General features: G+C 37.5%; 4 protein-coding genes across 6 annotated transcripts; 3 read left to right on the top strand and 1 right to left on the bottom strand.

Moving 5' to 3' along the window:
- Positions 1-32: 32 nt before the first annotated feature.
- LOC122025609 (ethylene-responsive transcription factor ERF054-like) lies at positions 33-1,993 on the bottom strand. Its single transcript, XM_042584442.1, has one exon. The coding sequence runs from the start codon at positions 1,808-1,810 to the stop codon at positions 554-556; it is 1,257 nt and encodes a 418-aa protein (XP_042440376.1). The 5' UTR covers positions 1,811-1,993; the 3' UTR covers positions 33-553.
- Positions 1,994-5,949: 3,956 nt separating this feature from the next.
- LOC122023979 (HBS1-like protein) lies at positions 5,950-13,426 on the top strand. 3 transcript variants are annotated; one of them, XM_042582449.1, is made up of 11 exons: positions 5,950-6,211; positions 7,518-7,633; positions 7,794-7,940; positions 8,085-8,231; positions 9,307-9,617; positions 9,716-9,826; positions 9,971-10,461; positions 11,495-11,660; positions 12,572-12,811; positions 12,896-13,030; positions 13,102-13,426. In XM_042582449.1, the coding sequence occupies exons 2-11, from the start codon at positions 7,522-7,524 to the stop codon at positions 13,231-13,233; spliced, it is 1,992 nt and encodes a 663-aa protein (XP_042438383.1). In that variant the 5' UTR covers positions 5,950-6,211; positions 7,518-7,521; the 3' UTR covers positions 13,234-13,426. The 3 variants fall into 3 exon arrangements, with proteins under 3 accessions (XP_042438383.1, XP_042438385.1, XP_042438384.1); XM_042582451.1 differs by having other exon boundaries at positions 8,103-8,231; XM_042582450.1 differs by having other exon boundaries at positions 5,950-6,206.
- A 244-nt stretch (positions 13,427-13,670) lies between these two features.
- On the top strand, positions 13,671-14,445 carry LOC122023432 (ferredoxin-thioredoxin reductase, variable chain-like). Its single transcript, XM_042581543.1, has one exon. It carries the CDS (start codon positions 13,769-13,771, stop codon positions 14,243-14,245), a length of 477 nt encoding a protein of 158 aa, XP_042437477.1. The 5' UTR covers positions 13,671-13,768; the 3' UTR covers positions 14,246-14,445.
- Positions 14,446-14,587: 142 nt separating this feature from the next.
- Positions 14,588-22,856, top strand: LOC122023431 (WAT1-related protein At3g02690, chloroplastic-like). The gene is made up of 7 exons (XM_042581542.1): positions 14,588-17,474; positions 17,599-17,646; positions 18,892-19,014; positions 21,074-21,223; positions 21,755-21,926; positions 22,000-22,060; positions 22,274-22,856. The coding sequence occupies exons 1-7, from the start codon at positions 16,860-16,862 to the stop codon at positions 22,380-22,382; spliced, it is 1,278 nt and encodes a 425-aa protein (XP_042437476.1). The 5' UTR covers positions 14,588-16,859; the 3' UTR covers positions 22,383-22,856.
- Positions 22,857-23,146: the final 290 nt, after the last annotated feature.

Raw genomic sequence — 23,146 nt, forward strand, 5'->3', positions numbered from 1 at the left:
GAACTGTGAGAGGGAAAAAAAAAACCCATAAATTAATAACTTAACATGCATTGGCTACTACGATCATATCCAAGCTTTTACATGAACGGAGAACCCAAAACTGTCTCCATCCTTTTGCGTACAAAATGCAGAGGAGATTGTTTGTTTAAATTCTAAAGCATTCTTCAAGCTGCAGGCCGTGTGTGACTTGTGTGATAAGTACTTCAACTAAATGATAGGATCAAAGCTAAGAACTTAAACATGGTGACTGGAAGAGGTCGATCAAAGATGAAATGAGGAAGCAAGAGGTGGACGGACATCGATCTGTTGTGGCCTGAAAAATGCAGCCAGAACAGGGGAGCCCTTGGAATGTATGAAGAGAAGCAGCAGAGAGGAATACATGCTTTAAATCATACTCCTCTGCTTGCGCAAGTGTAAGTTCCACAGATCGGCATTAAAAGACTGCAATCTGTGAACTGTTCTAATGTGTCTTCATGTGTTTGTCTAATTTCCTATATGAAACAGAGGAGAGGAGAGGAAGGAGAGGAAGGAGAGGAGAGGTTGTGAGGTGTGATCACTCCTTCCACGTAAAAAAGAGAGGAGAGTGAGAAGGGGCAGTGGAAGGAGGAGGAAGAGGAAGAGGTGCGGGGTTGTTGGAGTATTCCTCGTCGGTTTCGGCGATGCTGGTGAGCTGGGAAGGGAAGAGAAGAGTGTTGGCTCCGTCGATGTCGTCCCACACGGGGCTGCCCGGACCCCAAGTGTTGAACCAGGCTTCTTCGGCGTCTCCCCAAACCATGTCTCCTGGCGGATGCGCCGCCGCTGTACCGACGACAGAGGAGAGATCGTAGTTTCCCATGGCAGCGCTGCTGGTGTCCGTAATTGGAGGAGCAACTGGAGGTATTGGAGTGTTGGATTGGGCTTGTGGTTGCGGAGGTTGCTTCGATGTTTCATGAGTAGCCGGAGCAGAGGAGAAGGAAGAGCAAGGAGGTGCTTCCTTGCTGCTATTAGCGCCGGCGGAGCCGCCCTTGCCGAGGAAGAGGTTGGGGAAGTTGAGCCGGGCGCTCTCGCCCCTGAGTTTGAACGCCTCGCGGTCGTAGGCAAGGGCGGCGTCCTCGGCGGTGTCAAAGGTGCCGAGCCAGAGGCGGGTCCGGTTCTTCGGCATGCGTATCTCCGCCACCCACTTGCCCCAGTGCCTCTGCCGCACGCCTCGATACAGCTTCGCCGGCGCGGGTGCAGGGGAGGCGAACATCGGCGCCGCACGGAAGAGTCCCGGATACATCGACGCCACCGCGGCACGCCGGGCCGCCGCCTCCTGCCCCGCCAAACGGCCCATCATCGCCAAGTTACCGCGAGGGCTCAGGTTGAGCGCCTCGCTCCAGAACTTGAGCAACTGCTCCTGGTACATCTGCTGTTGCTGTCCCGCTGCCGTCGCCGCGGCGGTTCCTTCCGCCATAAACAATGGCGAGGGAAGATGGCCACGGATCGGGTACGGATGACCCTGCGAAAAAGAAATCATCTGCTGCTGCTGCAGGAGCAGACCGGTTGCAGATAGGCGCAACGCCGACGAGTTCGGTAGCGACTGCGCATCCTCGTAAGCGAATGGAAAGATTGGCTTCGGCGAAGAAGCCGGCGTGGTCGGATCGGATGAGCGACCCAACCGATCTGGGCTTCTAATCTTCTTCAGCGGCCGAGGCGAAGCCGGGGCCGCCTCCTCGAACGACCGCGCTCCCTCCGGCAGCACCACGAGCTTCTGCTGCGCTTTCCCCTTATGCCTCCTTCCATCGCCTCTCCTTTCCTCGCCTTCCATGCCCGAGCCGGCCGGTCGCTCCATGGGAGAACCAAAGCAGCAGAATTGAACGCGAGTCGCTCGACGAAGTGGCGAAGAGAGCGGGCGACCGGCCGGCGAGGGGCGATTGTGATCGAGGCAGTGAGGTGGGTCGAGGGCGATTAAGCGTAGAAATTTTTGGAGCGCTCGTTTGCGTGCTTGGATTGGTGACGCAGATCCGGCGGCGATTTAAGCAGCAAGGTAAAACAGCGATAAGGATGCAGATATTTTTTTTGGGCCTCGAAGAAGAGTCGGTGGGCGGGGCCCGCCGCGCAACATCTTTGAACTGGTTGTGCCCTGGGGCCTGACACGTCAACTTCGTGATTCCCTTTGACCACGCGTTAAAATTCCCGTCGGCTGAGTCACACGGCGGGCTTTAAGATTCGTGAGGAAATATCTCAAATATTCCTCTCTTTTACTCTCGGCTTCTTCTCACTGCTCCGGCTTCTGTCGCCGGCGTCGTTCAGTTATCTTGATTAAAAAAAAAATTAATACAAAATAAAAAATATCATTGTTACGGCTCAGTGCGTGTCTTGGCTTAAGCTCAAAGGCTGTCCATAGTTTACGCAATGAAATTTAATTCCGCAATTAAATTTTTTTTTCAAAATATCGAAAATTATATTTAATTCTATTTTTATCCCCTCCGAATTAATTATTACACTGTAATAATTAATTCGGATAAATAATCTAAAATTTATAAAATTTGATTTTATATCAGTTTTAGCTATCCATTAAAATAATCAAGAGAGTGAAATTACAGATTTTATGTATCCATCAAGTTCTCTTTGATTATATCTATATTCTTTGATTATATCTATACCTTAAAACACAATAAATTTCTTATCATAGAAGACTTTCTAATGATTTTTTTACCGTGTTTAATTGATTAGATGGATATAATGTAGCAATCAAATAAAAAATGTAATTTGTATTTTTAAAAATATTGATATGGCATATCAAATTGATATTTGAGAGATAATAATATAATCAAAATAAATACAAGAGCATATATGCCTTTACTCCATATTATTTTAAGCGCTTTAGGTCTATCAATCAATTTGGCCGAAACTAATTAATAAACACAGAGATCTCGGAATGATATGAAATCAAATTTTATGTACTTGTCTAATTGTTTTAATTATATTTGTGCCCTCAAATATTATTTTTATACGCTATAGTGAGAATAATAATTTTTCAAACATTAATGTACCCAATAAATTCGATTTGTGTTCAAAATTTTGTTATTCTTAGTATGATATATCAAATTAATATTTAAGGATATAGATATAATCAAAAAAATTATAGAAGCATATAATATCTTATTCCGAATTCTTTATTCAATCAATCGATTTTGATGGACCTAAAAGTTCAGAATCATATGAAACTATATTATTCATTTCATTTTTCTATTATATCCTTCTTAAATAATCAATTTGATACACCAAGAATAATGGATTTTTAATCATATAAGACTCTTTAATTATTTTTTTAAAATAATCTATTACAATTAATTAAAATTATTATTCATTGTTAAAAAAAATTAATTTGTCAAATTTAATGTTAAAATTAATCCAAAATTATATATAATAATATTAAAATTATTATATAACTTAAAAAATATATACTGCTATAAATTCATATCCCTGATAAAATTAAAATTTTCTATCAAAATTAATAACATCAAAAGAAGGAAGATGATTGAAGAACTTATTTCTATTTTTGTATCAATCATGTTCGAAGAAGACAAAATCTTATAAAAACACGAAATATTGCTAAAAGAGGATAAAAATCAATCGATGGGATCGCGGTGGACGGCCATAATTCAGGACGGAGGAAGCCGTCGGACACAAAAAGAGATTGCGTGGCCGTATGAAGCTGTTATAGTTTACTCAGCAACAGCTGACTCGCCAAAATTAACAACGGACGATCCGACAGGAGTTGATCCATCCCTATCCTTCTCAGACTAGATCGCATATCTTTTAAACGAAGAAATTACTGAGTTCGGTAAATTCGACCACGATTGTAAGAAAAGAAGAAAAAAAATCCCTCGGCATATTAAAAATCAAATAAGCCAAAAAGAAAATCAAATAAACCGAGTTAACTCACCATTATCCTACTCAGCTGGATGCATCTTAAGCAACGGCGGCTTGGGATTTAGATAGTCAACGTCACGTCCAGAATCCACCTCCCTTTCGGCGGACAAGACGCCCTTCACCATCGTCACCGCGGAAAAGTCAACGGCAACCTCACCGTCCTCCCACCTCATCTTTACCCTAAAATCCTTTTTATATATATATATAAAAATAAATATTAAACTTTGATAATTTTGCTCCCATGTAATTTACTCGAATCCATTTAATTGTGAATAGTGCTATACTAATCTCCTATCCTTATATAATTATTGAGCATGATGTATATATTTCATCAAGTACAACTCTCATTTTATAAATAAAGTAGAGACGTGCACTTAGTCCTTGCGTTGCTTGTTGATTAATTAACATAATAGCATGGGATTGGTGGCACCATTAATGGTAATGCATGGAGATGATGATTAGGGCTGACAAATAATTAATTATAATTGGGTATTAATTAACTTTATCCAACTCCTTGTTCTGTCTTGATGCTAGGCTAGGCTATAGGGTGATGAGATGATCTATAGGTCGAGCTCAGCATGAAAGTCTAATTTAATGAATATTTATTAATATGGAGTGAAGTTGGATCAATACGTACGTTAAAGGATGTATCTATTCTCGTTCGAATTGAAGCATTGATCGAGTTGTTCTTTATTATCTAAACCTAACTAATCCATATTAAAAAAAGCATCTATGAAATAATTTGGATCAAAATTATATAATAATCTTAACTAATCCATGATAATGATAAGAAGCTAAAGTATCTATTTTCTATTAAATACTTTAGTAGTTATGTTAAATTGATATTATTGTATTTTGTTAGTACTCTGGAAGTTAAAAAATAAACTCAAATTAGCATATCGTTGTACCTATTTTCAGTTTTTAATGATTTTTAAAACTATTTAATATTTTTAAAGGAGTTAATTTATATATAAAAGCACAAAGCATCTCTAATAACAACCGGGATTATCTGAGCTGCAATTTCTGATTTGTTCTTAGACCAGATGCTATTAATATGAAGAATTTTATGGACCCTACTTGTATAATAGGTGGAGTCCATGAGATCTCAAGTACCTATGAATGAAATGATCCATCTTAGACTGTAAAATATGATCAAAGAATCCGGCCTCCTCTAATAAGGAATATTTAGAGAGAATATTTTTTTAAATATCCTTCTCTTTAATATCTATTATTGAATGAAATATTTTTATGATGAATTAGAAATCATTAGGTATAAAATTATATCCCTTGATTTTTCTTCTGTGGTGCCCCAAAAGGTGGGCTACCATTTTTTTTTTGTTTTCTGTTTTAAAAAAATTAATTAACTTTTTAAGATTTTTTTTTGGGAGCTAAAAAAAATTCAAAATGGAATGTTGGAAAATCAAAATTGAATGTTAGAAATTGAACATATAATTAATTTCTATAGTTTATTTTATCCATTTATTTTATTAATTATAATTTATAATTTCTATGGTTTATAGTTATGTATTTTATTAATTTAATATGATTTGTATCTTTGTAATTCAATTTTGAATTTGTAAAATATTTAATTGTTAAGATATTTTATTATGGAATTAGAGATATTTAAGAGTGAAAATTATTATATAAGACCTGTAAATATTTAATTGATGGAATATATTTGAGAATTCCAAAACTGATTCAAGATATATTTGTAGGTATAGGTAACAATCATAGTATAAATGTATCAATCGACGGAGATAGATTCTTTGTCTCTAAAATATTGTGTCCTCATATCTCAGCGCGATCAGACGAATTAAATCATATCTTAAGGATATAGTATACATCATGAAAATATCATAACTGTTCGATCAACATTGAGACACGGAGACACAGCATTTTCGAGACAGAAGATCTCATCTCCAATCAACAGGGCCTTTGGGATGCAAATAACGTTAATATATATTACTATAAAAAAAACTATGGCCCAAAACAATGGGCCGGCCTGTTAAAATCCGCTGATGTTCTCATGATACTGAAAACCCGAATCTAAAACATCGCTTCGGTGCAGGGATTCGGCGGGTGCTTCCCTTTCTCTCCTCCCCCACCTTTGCCTGCGCCCGTCGACGTCCTCCTGCGCTAGCTCCTCCACCCGCCACGGGCTTCGCCCCCGCCGTATTTATCCTCTTCTCGTCGTCGCGGCCCCGCAGTTCTCGCGATTGCTCCAGATCGAGCCGGTTCCTGTCCCATTCTTCCATCCATTGCCACTGTTTGCGTTCTTAAAGTGGAACCGGCTCTGACGATTCTTCCTGGCAAGGTTCCTCTTCACTCTGTTATCATGTTTCCACCTATTTTTCTTTAAATCCTTTTGCGCTCCTCTTTGGCGAGACTTTGACGATATTTCTTCATTCATTTTCCTCTCTGTTAAAAAAAAAAGATGATTTTTTTTAAACTCTTTAGCTTTGAAACACGAGACTTTTGTCAGTTGCTAATGCAGGTCATGCTATAATTACTCTTCAATTTGTTTCAAGTGGAAGTTAGTGATCTTATGTTTTGCACTTAGTCTGCTTAAGTGCGATTTGAGTGTGATGCATGGTGTAATCCTTTCAGTTGCATAGGTATAAATTAGCAAATTTCAGGAATACAGGCGTACATTCGCAGTGTCTTTGGATAGATTACTATCTGTTGCTTAATGTGTACCATTATGAGGTTATTCAACGAATTCATATTCCTTAGCACCAAACTGAGAAAAACTAAGTTTAAAATAGTCTCTGTTCGGAGAATCAATTGTCTATAGAACAGAATTGGTATTTGAAAGTCATGAGCTCCTCTGAAACGTGGTTTGCCATGCTCCATGTTGTTGAACCAGTGCCAAATTTCATTTTTACGATGCTTATTGAAAGATTTGAGTTTTATATCTGTCTTTTTATTCCGGAAAACATGGCGGTCTATTTCCTGATTTTGGAAAATTTGAAGAGTCAGTTATCTTATAAGATATATTCCCTATAGAATTCCTTGTTCCCTTTCTCTGGCATTTGAGGGTTTTGTATTTTACTCAAACTATCCTCTTTACCTGAAGAGTTGATTTGTAAGAATCTGGTTTGTAGCTACCTTCTTGAATCCCCTTCCCTAACAAAGATAAAAGACTGACAAGCACACCTCTGGTACTGTCTAAATGATGACGGTCATTTTTCGTATCAACTTGTTAGCCAAGTTATTTTTCGGTGCTCCTCATCTCATGCACATTTAATGATGTTCTACTAATACTAATAATACTTGACTTTTTTTATTCTACCTTGTATTATATATTTGTATCCATAATGGAAGTATCTTAAGATGTTTTCGGTAAGTGTTAAGGGTGAATTAAACCATTTGTCTCTACTTAAATAGAAGTTTAGTGTACCTTTTAACACTCATATTCTGTTCAGAATGGAAGCCGAAGCACTTTCTTTTTCATCCCCTTTTTGGGAGTGTTATCATCGGTAGAGTTTATGAATAGTTCTTTCCTTGAACTTTCATTGGTAGTGTATTTGTTTTTTTTTTTTTTGCTTCAATGGATCAATAACATTCTTTCACCAGTTAATTTTCTTATTAATATTAGATTCCTTGAATTTATCTTCCAGGTAAATGCCTCGAAAAGTTAGTTATGGGCTTGACTATGATGATGACTATGACACTTATGATGACTATGATTACGAGCATGAAGTAAAAGTTGATGGGTATGATGACTATGAAGATAGTAAGTGATATTCTTTCCCTTCTTGGTTTGTGCCAATTTGATGCAGTTCATTAAGCAATCGTTTTTGTGTTATTTTGCCATGGCTATGCATTTTGCTGCTAACTATCTCTTAAATCTTCTAATATTTGTTTTTTGGTTTACACATTACTCCCTGGAACAGATGTTACATCTCAGCTTGGTAAGGATGGCAGTAAGCATGGAATCTGGCAATGTCCAATTTGTTCATATGACAATGATGAAAGTTCATTTTGTTGTGACATATGTGGCGCTATTTATGTCTATTCTTCCACTTATGGCAAACAAAAAGGTGCGTTAAAGTTTTCGAATTAAATAGATTTGTATATGCCATGAGCTTGCATATATATGCATGAACTTGTATGATTCTGTGCTTCAAGATAAGGCGATTACAAAGGCTTGTGGAAGATATTACTATTTACTATATTATTCACAGAGTATATTCTTTGCCCAGTAAATCCTGCAACCAGAGATACGGGAGCATCTGCAATATCCAAGTCTCATGCACAAATATATGTGGCACCCAGAACTAATAATCTTGTTGATGAGTTTAAAAGCAGAAAACCCAATTTGTACGAGCAAGGTATCATATCGTACATTTTAATGCTGCCAATGATGTTTGACATTACAAAATTTTCTGGTATAGGTTGCTCAGAGCTTTATATCATGTGCAACTGCTCTTCCAAACTAATATAAACAATGCTGGAATTTGATCTGTTTGCGACAAGCAATCAATGTTTTTATGGATCATCAATAGGTTAATAGAGTACATTCTTTTCATGGTTTTGTCTTGTGCTAGTCATTCTTTGCATGTTATGGTCTTGTGTTAGCTGAGACGCTGTTCAGAAGGTGAGGAACACTGAGCCATTGTCCGAGCTGCGAAACACCAAACCAATGTACTACATAAGAAATTATTAATCCAAAGAATTCTTTTGCTGGAATTTGTTCCTGAATCATATCACTGCATCTTTCTTTGAAATCTGCTTCAGCTCTTTGAAAGTAACTGAGATAGTTAATATATTATTTTGAATATCACGATATCTTGAGTCGAGTTCATAAGTAAAGGCCTATAGTGCAATTTATCATGCAATCTTTCTCGAGCAAAAACTGTCAACTCCTTCAAGCATGCTCTTCCTTACTTTACTCTCCTCTCTCTATCTTTCTCTCTGCTCTGTCTCCCATCTTCTTCATCTTTCACTTTTCTATTCACTGAGATCTCTCTCTGCTATATTCTTCTCTCTCACCCTTTTGCACTCTCTTCTCTTCTTCATCTTTGTAGTCCCTCTCTTTACTTCTCTTTTGTAATTTTGCATCTCTTTGTCTCTCCTTTTTAACCTTCCTTTCTGTCTTGCTTCTCTCTAATTGTCTTACACTATTAGTCTCACGTAGTTTGATACCTTAGCTCCATATTATCATACATCAAATAATATGCTTTAAGAGTATTTTAGCTGTTCTATATTGCTTATTTTCTTTATCATCTGCATATCACATAATATCTTGATTATCTTTTCAAGTTTGCTATTTTGGTATTTACCCTAGCAACATGAAATCTGTTATTCTATCTGTAATTGTTTTGGTAGTTGGATTTTTATTATCCTTCCACAATTTGCATCAACTTTACTAAATTAACATCTTGAAGTTTTTTCTGGTTCACATAGGACAACCAGAGTATAGAAGGGGAGAATCCAACAGTAAAGGGAAGGAGGCTCAAGTATTATCTTCAGATAATGAAACGCTTGTGCCTTCTGTTCATGGGTCAAAAGTAAGTAGCGACTGTGAAAGTGAGAGCAGTCATTCCAGGGAGAATATGAATCTAACAGCACCACTGAGCAGTAATCTGAACCAGTTAAAGTTGGGTAAACATCCCATTCGTAACAAAAAGGTGAATTCAAAGACCAAGTACCAACCCGAGGAATGGATGTTAATGGAGAAAGAACCAGAAATTCTGAAGCAATTAAATCTCGCAATTGTGAGAAACTGATTCTTAAGCCTGAGCATGGTTTTTTCCACTGATTGTTTATCTTACCTTTTTTTTTTTGCCATGAAATTAATTAATAAATTTACAAGGTTGGTCATGTGGACTCTGGAAAATCTACCTTATCTGGAAGATTGCTACATCTTTTGGGAAAAGTCTCTAAGAAAGAAATGCATAAATATGAAAAAGAGGCTAAAGAAAAGGTATATCTACGATGCATATATATGTATATATACTAGATGCTAACATTGATGTGTGCCCATAATTCATATATCCCTCTGTTCCTGCTACTACTATCCTTTTTTCCTACAAATTCAGAAGATAATCAGGCCATTTATTTATTGCAGGGAAAAGGTTCATTTGCTTATGCATGGGCAATGGATGAGAGCCCTGAAGAGAGGGAAAGGGGAGTGACCATGACTGTTGCTGTTGCATACTTTGACTCCAAGAAGTATCATGTTGTTTTACTTGACTCTCCTGGTCACAAAGATTTTGTACCAAATATGATTTCAGGTGCGGCACAAGCTGATGCAGCCGTTCTCGTTGTGGATGCATCGACTGGTTCCTTTGAGGCAGGTATGGATGGTTATGGTATTGGACAAACAAGGGAGCATGCTCAACTGGTTAGAAGTTTTGGTGTTGAGCAAATCATTGTCGCTGTTAATAAGATGGATGTTGTGGGGTATTCTAAGGAAAGATTTGATTTTATAAAATCACAACTTGGTGCATTTCTTCGTTCCTGTGGTTTCAAGGATTCCTCTATCATTTGGGTTCCTCTTAGTGTAGTAGAAAACCAGAATCTGGTTACAACCTCTGCTGATGTTAGGTTATCTTCCTGGTAAGATTAGTATCATTTATTTGCTTGTAAATTGCGATTAAAAATTGAATCTTTAAAATTAAGTTCTTTGAATATTTTAGTATATGCAGGAAAATGAGGCAAATAATCTTGGGCTATATGTGGGAAAATATTGTCTTCCATCATTCTTACCATACTTTGTTGGGGTTGTACTGTATGTTGCTTGATAAAGGAAAAAAAAGGAGGAAGAGAATGCACCTTGAGATCATTTGCATATGCAATATTTTTTGTGGATATAGAACTAATAATTCCATTGGCAATTGCTAAAGCGGATCTAATATATCTTTCTACCTTAAAGTACAAACAAATTGTATTTGATTAAAGAAAAAATATCTCGGAGATCTATGATGCACTCCAATAAGGAAGTGGCATGTTTTTTGAAGCAACTACGTAAGCAGTTAATGAAAACAAATAATAGGACCATTTTCAAGTATCCATAAAGGACACTTGAATGCTACCTCATCTAGTATATAGGAAGGGTGATAATGATGCTCATATGCTCAAAAAGATGCATAGATGTACTATCTGTAGCATCCTTTACCTTTTAGATAATTTCCAAGACTCCATTAAACACACTTCAATTCTGCCTCTTCATGTGTTCAGGAAGGGTGATAATAATGCTTGTATGCTCAAAATGCTGCTTAGATGTAGAGCATGCTCAAATATCTATTCAGCTTGTAGTTCTCGCAACACAACTTGTGTTTATTAATTTCACTACTAGTTTTCACATCTGTGTTTTAGTGGGGTGGTGGTTATATATTAGGGATTAAAATTTAAGATAGCCATGCAATTTACAGTACTATTATTATCTTGGTGGGTCTTCCATGTATATGTGCAATATCAGCAATTATTCTCATACATTTTTATGGTTATTGGCATTGAATAGTAAATCACCAAAATGTTGATAATAGTAGACTTATTTCAATTCTGAAGGCCTTAATAATCTGTGCCTTCTTATGTATGCACATTGAAAATCCTTTCTTAAATTTTTTGTAACTAAAAAAAGTTGACACAGGTGTCAAGGGGTTTGTCTGTTAGATGCAATAGATTCATTGCAGACACCTTTGAGGGATGTGTCAAAGTCTCTTATTCTTCCTATATGTGATGTTGTCAAGACCTCTATGGGGCAGGTTGCAGCTTGTGGAAAATTGGAGACTGGGGCTATCCGTAATGGTTCAAAGGTAAAATTTGGACACTGCTTACCATTAATTGCAAAATCTACTTTGGTCTACTTAATGCACACACATATTATTAGTTTCCATGTAGGTTAACTATTAGAATGCCTAATTGATGTTGCCATGTATACTATAAAAAATTAGGTTGCTGCATTTGACATTGACTCAACAATTTACCTATTCGTTAAACTTGGAACTAAACACTTTATAGTAGGTTTGACTTTTATATGATGATTACTTCCGGAAATGGTACGGCTGCGCTGAGTTGCTCCATTTGTGAACTGCATGAAAGTTTCTTAGTGCTGAAACGGCCTTTTTGCTATTCAAGGGTAAAGGCTATGTGCATTGACCCGTTCTAGACTCCATATTGGCGGGAACCTTATGCACTTACTCCAACCTTATTGCAAAATATCCATTTATGATTTTGATTATATATATTTATCATAAATTAGTGGGTTTGCTGTTGACTCATGGCAAGTTCATCTGGTTTGCTGCTATCTTACTAACTATGAAACATTTCATAGACTATTAGTTTACTACTTAAATCTTCTTGGAAATAAACAAAAAAAGGATGTCCTAGTATAAAACTGAACATTTGTTTTCAGTTACTCTTCTTGCATAAGGTGAATAATAAAAGGTTTCATGAAAAAAAAAAAACTAATTGAAATTAGGTGTAGGCGATTTTATTTTGTATATTGTAATCTCATAATCCTGTATTCCTGCTATATTTGTCATCGATATATTTCCTCTTATGAAAGAGTTCTAAAGGTGTAAACAGCAAGTTCATTCTGAAGTGGTCACACAAATCTATATCACGCATATCTATCTTCAACTATGCATGATTGTTTTGTGCATCTAGTGTGCTGCTAATTTTTTATATAATGATTTTTGTGATTGACAATTGGTCTTCTGTGCAGGTTCTGGTTATGCCTATAGGAGCGCTAGCAGCAGTGCGGTCCATCGAGCGAGACTCAATCAGCTGCAATTTGGCAAGAGCTGGTGATCATATAGCTGTCACCTTGCAAGCTATCGAGACTGGCCATGTTTTAGCTGGTGGAGTGCTCTGTCATCCTGATTATCCAGTGCAAGTGGCTACTTGTTTGGAGCTAAAGATACTTGTCTTGGACATTCCAACACCGATTCTAGTTGGATCTCAGGTCTGACTTTGAAACCTAATACATTTGTCCAACCTACCACCCCTCATATCTATAGAGAGATTAAAACAAAATAGGTTCATACAGGTTGAATTCCATATACATCACGCAAAAGTGGCTGGAAGGGTGTCGAAGATGGTAGTGTTGCTGGACCAGAAAACTGGAAAAGTCTCCAAAACAGCACCACGCATCCTCAAGGGAAAACAAAGTGCCATCATAGAGGTAAAACCATGCCACCTATCTATTAAGATTTCAGAGCAATATCTGGCTGCTCTACTTGGTTGTCTTTGCAGGTGCGACTGGATGGAGCTGTATGCGCGGAGGAGTTCTCGAAATCTAAAGCCCTCGGAAGGGCATTCCTAAGGTCATCAGGAACTACAATTGCAGTCGGCATTGTGACTCGGATAGTCGAGCGCAAGTCGTAGGCTCGCGGCATCAAAGCAAGGTCATGTTCCTAGGCTACTTGTACATTATGGAATGAGGCACAGCTGTGCGTTCTTATTTAGAGTTACTACCATGTCTAGATTCACCTTTCTAGTGAGTGTGATTATGAATTTTGTTTGGATATTTGTTAAAATGCATACAGATAAGAATCAAACGATCTTATTTCTTAATTCACTTTTGGGCTTGTGTTAATAACCATTTTACTGAGATATAAAATAATATTTGATTTAATTATATATTTTAAAAATAACTTTAGAAGAGGTGAGATTAATTGCTGTTTAAAAAATGCAGTTGTATGACGTAAAAAATAAGTATTATTTTTTTTAAAAAAATAATTCATGCTATTTAACCTTGTGGGACCAAATTTAGCAAAATGTCTCTAAAACTATCCGCGCGTGCCGACCACTTGTTAGTTAAAACTCCTGGGCCAACCATCGGATCGCCTAAAATTGTGGAGCTCTTTGCTTATCCCTTCTCCGCCCGCTCTTGTCCAGATTCGAGATCGGATTCCCGATAATGCCGACGCCGGCGACCGCCGCAGCCGCTGCCCTCTCACCGTCGCTCTTCCTCCAGTCCCTTCCCTCCGCCGCTACAATAGCCCCTCTTTCTCGCCCCTCTTTGTTCCGCCCCTGCCCCACCGCGACCATCCTCCCTTTTAGGGCTAGACTCCGTGTCACGTGCCAGACCGTCCTCTCCGCTGACGTCTCTTCTTCTGCCGAAATAGAGGAAGAGGAGCAGCTGGCGGCGGCTAAGATCGGGAAAAGGGTTCGCGTCATCGTGCCGCTGAAGGTTTACCACGTGCAGAAGGCCCCGGGCCTGGATCTCAACGGCCTGGAAGGGGTGATCAAGCAGTATGTCGGGGTTTGGAAAGGGAAAAGGATCTCCGCCAATCTCCCATTCAAGATTGAGTTCCAAATCGAGGTCGAAGGGCAACCCCGCCCGGTCAAGTTCATCTCTCATCTCAAGGAGGATGAGTTCGAGTACGTGGATTGAGCCCGGGATGTGTCTTTCGGTTTTAAGATGGAGATTTCAGATTCGCGAGAAGGAAGATGCTTTGGTGTAACTGGCAAATACTTTAGCTTTAGCTTTATCATGATACAGTGAAAATATTATCCTGTAAATTGTGAATTAGGATGCTGAAAGTGAAAAATTGAAAAGGTGAGCTACATGATGCCGTGAAGTAAGTTTCTAAATTTTCTCCTCCTTTCCTCTTGGACTGCTAATAGTAGTTTACTTGTTGTCTGATTGGATCCACATAATATGTGTTTTCTATGACTTGCATCCGTTGTTTTAATTCCTCCCCTCGCCTATGATTGAGATAATGGATTCTTACTTAATATTTATCCTATTGGAATGTGTATTTATTCAATGATAAGGGCCTGAATGTGTTACTATAAATACCTTGATTGTGGTATCGCAAAGCAATCTGTTTGGATTGCAGTTTTCTTTGTTATACCCTGTAATTTGCATTGGAATGGTATCTTCTTGTCAGGAAAAATGTGTTTTATAGTGTAAAATTCCTGTTGGTTCATTTGGGAAAATTTTCAAGTTTGTACTTAGAGAAGTTGCTACATCGAACACTGCGGTGCCTAATCTTTTGAAAATGTACAAGCAAGGAAAACCAAAGAAACTTCTTTGATTTTGTCCCTCAACTATAAAGAAAGCATGTTACAATCAACAACATGGTTAAATGCATAGTGAAAACTTTGATACCATAAAATGCAAATGTACAATGGATCTTCATGTATGATGATATCAATCATTCTTATGTGCTAAATCTGCTTTTATATTGACTATTCTAGAATTGTCCAACCATTCTACTTGAGGATCTCCCGAGACTATCGAGGAAGTACTTAGCATATTTTGACTCCTTGTTGAGAAAGATTTCTGGTTGTAATGGAATTAATGAGGAACTCTCTAATTTTCGAACAACATGCAATAGTGCATTAATGTTTAAGTGGATCCTTATGTAAGTATTTATCGAAGAAATTTTAAGACTGCTTCTACAAATATACATTTGAACAAGGAGGAAGGACTTCAAATGGATAATCACTGTTATCTGTCTTGGAAGTTACCATGTTTTAGTCACAGCTGACTAAATCTTATTGCCTCACAAGTATTGATCTTTAATTTTCTATATCATGTAGTTTGAGAATTTAGTTTGATTTCTTATTATTTAAATATTCTTCTTTATCATGATATTCTCTGGAGGTTTCCTTTAGAAACTGCGTTCAATCAAATTTACTTGCCATCCTACTATTTCCTTTATATTTTCTATCAATAAATGATTGCCTAGATGGTATGCTACTATGCTTATGCATTCATGTTCATATCAACAATGACAACGTCAACAACAACAACAAGCATGGATTCTTTGGCAAACATTCTAATATTTTTTCTTTTTCTTTGAGTCTTCTATCATCAAGATACTCATTTCGACTTTTTGTTAAGTGATGGTCTCCACTATCTACTTATCATATTTCGTCTTTGATATTGTTGTCATTAGACCTAATTAGTTTTGGATTTTGGCATCTTTTGTTATCCTCTTGATAGTCGTCAATACTAATTTTAGTCATCAGGTTTACACATGATGAAATGCACTTCTAGCAAAGATGGATGCTGACATGTTAAAATGCTTGGCTTGCATTTACAGTTTTTTGCTTTTGCTCAGAAACATCACATTGCTCGAAGTTTGTCATCATGTTCATGTGGCATTTTAGTTCCTGCACATGTAGGTTCGAAGCTTCTTCCCTAATAATAGACAATTCACACTTGTTTCAAGCTGTTGCTCATGCTGATTCATGATTTTCTTGAACCAGTTTTTCATCTATATGACCTGCCTGAATACCTGTTCCATAACACTGCTTGATAACGACGAAAACACGAACTGTATCGATGTTTTTCACTGTTAGCTGCGCTGTAAGAAAACAATGGTTTCAAAGTTAGATTAGTTCTTCCAGTTCGTTGATTGATTTGCAAGCAAATTGGCAGGAGAATTTTCTTTTTGTTTTCTTATTTGCAAGGATCGATAGACGTATCTACCATAATGGATTTTTAAGGTTTAATCAAGTTTCACCCGTGGAAGTTTGACAAATTGACTTGGTCGAAAAAATTTCACCAAACATTACACGAATTTTAGGCATGGTGAACAAGTAAATTTTAGTCAAATCCACTCTTGTAGCTGCTCACGTTACCTAGCCTACGACAATATCATGGTCATATGCCTTCAGATTTTCAACTAGTGAATTCTGGCCACTTGCTTTTAAAATCACTCAAGCTCGATCTCTGCTGTTCTCAAGTTCACACATTATCTTACGTGACTAAACCTATGACTTTTTAATTAATAATCATTATCTAATCCCCTAGAAACAATTTTAGATTTGCACTGACTCACATGTTTTGTCGAGAGGTCAATGTAATTTATCAACTTCTGAGGTGTGAAGTTAAAATGTTTTCAAACTCTTGGGATGAAACTGAAACTTTCCTCCTCTTTCTGTGTCGCCTTGGATTTCTCTAACAAATTCCATTGTTCTTCTGCTCGCCGTCCACGTTATCCATTTCGCCTGCTTTTCTCGATTTGCTTCTCTACTTCGAGCTCAATAAAAAAATGCACAGCTCGATGTCAACGACCGCGTTTTCCGTCCTCCTCCCCCATATCAACCATCCACCTTCACCGAATCCCCATGTCTCCTTCTCCCCTTCCATTCCCGGTCTTAGGGTCAGAGTTAGCGTCAAGCTTCCGTTTCGCAGGACCCTCGCCCGCTGCAGCACCACGGAGCCCCCCATGCCGCCCAGCTCCACGGCGGAATACCCCTCCGCGGTGGACTGCGTCGGCACCGGCTCCGATGTCGAGTGCTACGCGGTGGATGTGACTTCCTCCGACGAGGCCGACCGGCTCCTGCCTCCGAGTGCGAACAAGACCCTGTTGAGCTTCGAGGTCGATCGAGGCGGGGAACGGGAGGACTTCAGTGCCGGGTTGGTAGGAAAGGCGCTGAGCTGGGCTCTCCTTGTGTCTCCGTTCTTCTTCTGGGGCACGGCCATGGTGGCGATGAAGGGGGTGATCCCCAAGACGGGGCCTTTCTTTGTCTCCGCATTCCGCCTGATCCCCGCGGGGTTGATATTGATTGGATTTGCGGCGTCCAGGGGTAGGAAACTGCCGGCGGGGACGCTGGCTTGGCTGTCCATCTTTTTGTTTGCCGTCGTGGATGGTGCGTTCTTTCAGGTGGGGGAACTTAGGTTTAAGCTATTTCAATCAAGATGTAAGCTTTGGAAAGATTTGGCTTTGTGAACTTGCTAGGTGATTTCATGTTGTGATTACCAAACCTCGTTGTTTTATGTGTTTGCAGGGATTTCTTGCAGAAGGATTGCAAAAGACGTCAGCTGGGTTGGGTAGTGTACGTCTTGAAAATCTTTTAGTCCTCTCTCTTCTACTTAGCTTGCAGTTTAATTTATATATATATGTTGTTTCGTTCTACATGGATGCCTTTGGCAGCTATCCTAATAAACTCGTTCAACCAGGATATCATGCAAAATTCTCCAGTATTTAATTTCTTATAAACTCAAATTTAGTTTTTGCAGTACGAAGATAGACAATCCTAATATTTAATCCATCGTTTTTTTGGCACCACTAACATAGTCAAACCTTCTCCCCACCTGGTTATCCACTTTTGTTGGTTGGCTCGCCTATCCTACCTAGTGGATAGCATGATCTTTGATTGAGGTGGAATGTCCATTCCAGCTCTTTTGTAGCAAAAGGTGATTACGTTCACCCTAGACACCCCTCTAGTTCTTAAACTATGGAATGGATGAAATTGAATTGTTGTTCCATTTTAATTTCCAAGAGACCTTAAATTGATTGATCTAAATTCCAAAATGGAATTGCACAAGGAATAATCCATTCCACCCTATACCCAACATGAGTTACATGACCTCAAATTCCTAATAATAATAATAATTTGTAGAATGCAATGTGTTTGAACATTTATTCTGATATATCATAATCCAAAATTATCTTGTTGGTCTCTTTCCTGTGAGTATAAGAAGTTTTCCCAACGTTTGCAGCATTGGTATTAGACACATGAGATATGCTTCATATATATGGGTTTGAGTCCTATCCTTTGATGTACCTAGCTTGTATCATGCAGTATGTGTGACCAAGAATTGCTGTCCTACAATCCTTTCTTTTTCACAGGAAGGAAATGCTTAGTCTGAGGCAAGAACCAATTCCTTGATGAGTGCCCTGTCTTACAGTCAGATATTCGAGATGTATTCCTCTACCAATCGTTGGATGCTTTAATCAACAAACTATGCAGTCTCAGTATAAAACACCTGTTGTACTTCTCTGAAGTATTTTCAAATTCTCTGTTCAAGGTGGCCAGTGGTTCTTGTTTGAATTTTTTCTGATATTTGATGAGCTTCTCTTCATATTTCTTATGAGAATTACTTGCATGTGGCATAATGCCCCCACTATGTAAAAACATGTATGTTTCTTCTGAGTGGATATCTACGGCACTTTTTTGGGTTATATCTATAAATAGAAAAATATTTAATAGTTAGGATTGATAATCCTCACGTCTGTCAAGAGAAGTTTTTTTTCTGTCTTAGCTGTAACTTTAATTTTGTGTTTGGAATACTTGCAGGTTATCATTGATTCACAGCCTTTAACAGTTGCCATACTTGCTACAATCTTATTTGGTGAATCAATTGGTGTCGTTGGAGCTGCAGGACTTGTTCTTGGCATCATTGGACTTCTTTTTCTTGAGGTTAAATTCTATCGGCTGTGTCAATTACTCTTGTCTCGAGGTCATATTTTCTAGGCTTAATTGAAACCATTAGTGACAATTAACGCAAGCTATACTACAAAGTTGTATGCTGCATATTGATTTGATCAGATTTTGATGTATTACAGAACAGACAGATATATGATCTCAATATTTGATGTTGACTTGTTCATTCTGAAGATATTAACTAAAATTTATCCTTTGTTAATTTTATATCACTAAGAAATTTTGCTTGCTCATGGAGATAATCATAGGCTTTATGACACACTATGTACTCACCAACATCAATTGCCCACTTTGGCCACTATCTATCATTATTAGATTTTGCCCCAAGGTGGAATTTGATTTCAAGGTGGGAAATTTTCTGAAAGTTTACCGATCTCTGATTGCCCCACATGGACCACACTGAGCACGCTTAACTATGAAATTCTTGCTGAGAACCTAATCAATTCCATCAAAAAATGCCTCATTGCTTAGAATACTTAATCCAATAAAGCATCTTACACTCATGGCCCAATCACATTTGCTCGATTCAGTGTGTATTTTACTTGCACTTTTTTGGGCTCTATGCTTCGACGGTCACTCCTTGCCCTCTTAGACTACAACTTAGATTCGGTTGTAACAGGTTTCATGTTATCAAAATGGACCTTGTGTTTGGTTGGTTCTACTCCATAATCACTGAGTGAAGGCACATATCAATGTTTTGATGGTATAAACAACCCATTACCTTGATGATTGTTATTTTATTGTTCCTACTTGATGTGCTTATCCACCATGTTCTGTTTCATCTATTAGATATCTAAGATGGATTACTGAGAAATATTTTCAAGCGAGAATTTTATGTATCGCGAACTATATTCAATAAGGAGGTGACATTTATGAAATTATAATTAATAGAATAAACAGTGAGTGTTAAAATAAAGAAGTTTCTTGTGAGATTATTGTTAGCTTCTTATTCTAAAAAAATTGTAGAATATTATGGTATAACAAACCAATTTTGGATCAGAGCATTGGATAGTTAAGAAAAACACATAGAAAAGGTAGATTAGTTGATTTGAGAATATTAATTTGTATTTGTGAGGTTGCTAGGAAGAGTAGAAAAAAGCACTATTATCTGAAACTACTATCTATCTGAAAGAAATTAAAATGTAGCTCCAATATCTATCAATAAAATGAGAAAAACATGTTAAAATGATACGAACATGTTCAATGACAATCAATAAAAATTTTAGTTAGGCAAGTTGAGTCAATTAGAGTAAAATAGATTTAGGAGATCTGAATAATACTAACATTAGTTGCTTTATATATTGCAACTGAGTAAAATTATGTAGCCATCCCAATTAGTCATGACTTCTTGTCATTTAATACTATATAGTCTATGTGATACAGTGAAACTAGATATGCACTTGTGGTAGAGCAATGGAGGTACAAATTGTTAGTCATAGGGGAAATTTTTCATTCAATTTGATTTAGATTTTTCATAGTATAATGTAGGAGTGAGCCAGAATTTTTTATTTTTCATTTACCTAAGGGTCTTCTTTATGCCTTTCCTCATTAGGAAGCTCCTGATTCTATGTAGTCTTTCCTACCATGTTAACTTTGAATTCTGTGAATCTCTGAACAAGAGTTCCCAAACTACAGTTAGTAATTTCTTTTTTTATGGATTTCAGAACCTAATTTGTGGTTTCATTTGAAAAGCCTTTGTTTTTTTTTTTTTTTGCATTTCTATTTGCTCTATGTTTAATTGATATGACCTACTCTTCGTTTAGTTTGTTATGGATGTAATCATGTAACTATATTGAGGCAAACTTCAATTTCTCGTCTGATGTTTTCTTGACCATTTTATACAATGCAATGCAATCTACATAAGTCAGTTTAGGCAGTACAATTTTTTTTTTGTCAAGCTTCTACTTATATTTCTGTTTTAGACAGTTATATTGTTTCCTAGAGCTTTGGTATTTACATCTATGAGCAAATATACAGAAAATTACTTACAGTAGCTAATTGCTTTCTTTCATTTACCTGGATGTCTACCGTACAGGTTCCAGCACTTTCATTTGATGGGAGTGGTTCTTCAATATGGGGCAGTGGGGAGTGGTGGATGCTTCTTGCAGCACAAAGCATGGCAGTAGGAACTGTTATGGTCCGCTGGGTGTCCAAGTACTCTGATCCTGTCATGGCAACTGGATGGGTATGCAGACACTGAAGTAATTTAATCTAAGGGTGTTTGTTCTGGCCATTGATAGCCAACACCTGTTTGATGGCGGCAGCATTAACTGAATTCTTTATTTTGCCTGTTCTTGATGGGACAACATTAATTCGACTCAATTTGGGATCTGAGTCATCTTAAACAGTTGCTGGAACATGACTAAAAACTAAAAATATTTACTTCAATGATACATGCATGTGAATATACTGGCTTTCTCCATCCTATGCTATACACCGCTGCCTTAAAAATATAAATGAAAAGGAGAATTTGAAGAATTGAAAAGGAGATCTGAGGGAATGAATGGACATTTTGGGTATTGGTTGGTGGAAGATGATCTCCTATAGAAGAGAATAAGTCAATATTGGTCTAACTATATCAACGAACTTTCTTGAAAATTTAGTTTAGTTGTTTCAAGTTCACCCATGCTCATTGATTGGATTTCTATCATTTTCTCTACAGATAAGTTTTGGCTTTTGATTAGTGCTCAACCAAGTTTAACTTAATTTGATTCAGCACATGGTTATTGGAGGGCTTCCTATGTTGGCTATTTCTGTTCTCAACCACGACCCTGCTATGAATGGAAAATTAATTGATCTTACTTCTGCCGATATTCTTGCTCTTTGCTACACCTCTTTATTTGGAAGTGCAATCAGCTATGGTGTATTTTTCTACTTTGCAACTAGAGGTTAGATTTCTCTATCTTCATCTATGCTTTTTTGTTGTGGAATTCACCCTATAGGCCTCTTGTATACATGCAGGTAGCTTGACAAGACTCAGCTCTCTCACATTTCTAACACCAATGTTTGCCTCAATTTTTGGGTATGAACTCCATGACCCCTTTCGGTATTTACTATCTTGTATTCAGAAAGGGTATTTTCTTTCTTAACTTCCAAATCTAATCTAGTTTAAGTAGGATATTATTATTCAATATCTAATGTATCACTGAGCCACTTCATTGCAAATAGTTGTTGCTTGATCATCAAAATTTACACGCATTATGTTCTTGACTAACAATGCACACACTATCCCCAGGTACCTGTACCTTGGCGAAACATTCTCCTCGATCCAGTTTCTTGGTGCTTTAATCACCATAGTAGGTATTTATATGGTAAACTACAGAGGCACGGTTGACAAAGCATGAATGAAGGAGCATGTGATACTGCGGTATTTGACTATTTGGTATAGGAAATGAAGGTGGTACTTATTCGAGACACACAGCATCTAAAATTGGGAAAGTATTTTTTGGAATCAAAGCATACAAAAAGGCTAGAAGTTCCCATTTATATAATTTTGTGAATAGTCAAGCTCTCAACTGAGGTTTGCCCGAAGTTCAAAACTGAGTTGAGGGATAAAACAGGCAATGTCGGTTGATCTCCAATGGTCAATAAAGTTGGTTTTGTAGTTGATCATGTAGAATCAATCACAAGATTGGCATGTCTGCATTCAATCTCACAATACATACAAATGTATACTTTTAATTTATACCAAATTGTATTTGTGCCTTTTTAGCCCTCTGCAAGGAATATTAACCAAACTGCGTTCAGTATCCTGTAATTTTTGTATATGAATGTGTCCGAAACTTCAAGAATTACCATGATGATTTACGAGTTTTATACTTGGCTAATGTATGTCATAATGAAGGCCTGACTTGATCAAGTTTGCTTCACCTTCCTTGATCAGAGATTCAAAGGTCTGGAATGCTGTTGTGAACTCAAACATGGTCTGGTAATCTTCGCACTATTTTAAAATCTATGCTTCTTCTAATTCCTTGCTTAATTATGCTGCCCTAGGAGAGTCTATAAAACACAAGTCGATTACCATACAACGTGAACTGTTCAAATTTTGGCAATGAACCTATGTGAAACTGCTTCGACAATTGTAAATTGCAAATTGTGTTGATTGTAG

The sequence above is a fragment of the Zingiber officinale genome, chromosome 9B (assembly GCF_018446385.1).
Source record: "Zingiber officinale cultivar Zhangliang chromosome 9B, Zo_v1.1, whole genome shotgun sequence".
NCBI lineage: Eukaryota > Viridiplantae > Streptophyta > Magnoliopsida > Zingiberales > Zingiberaceae > Zingiber > Zingiber officinale.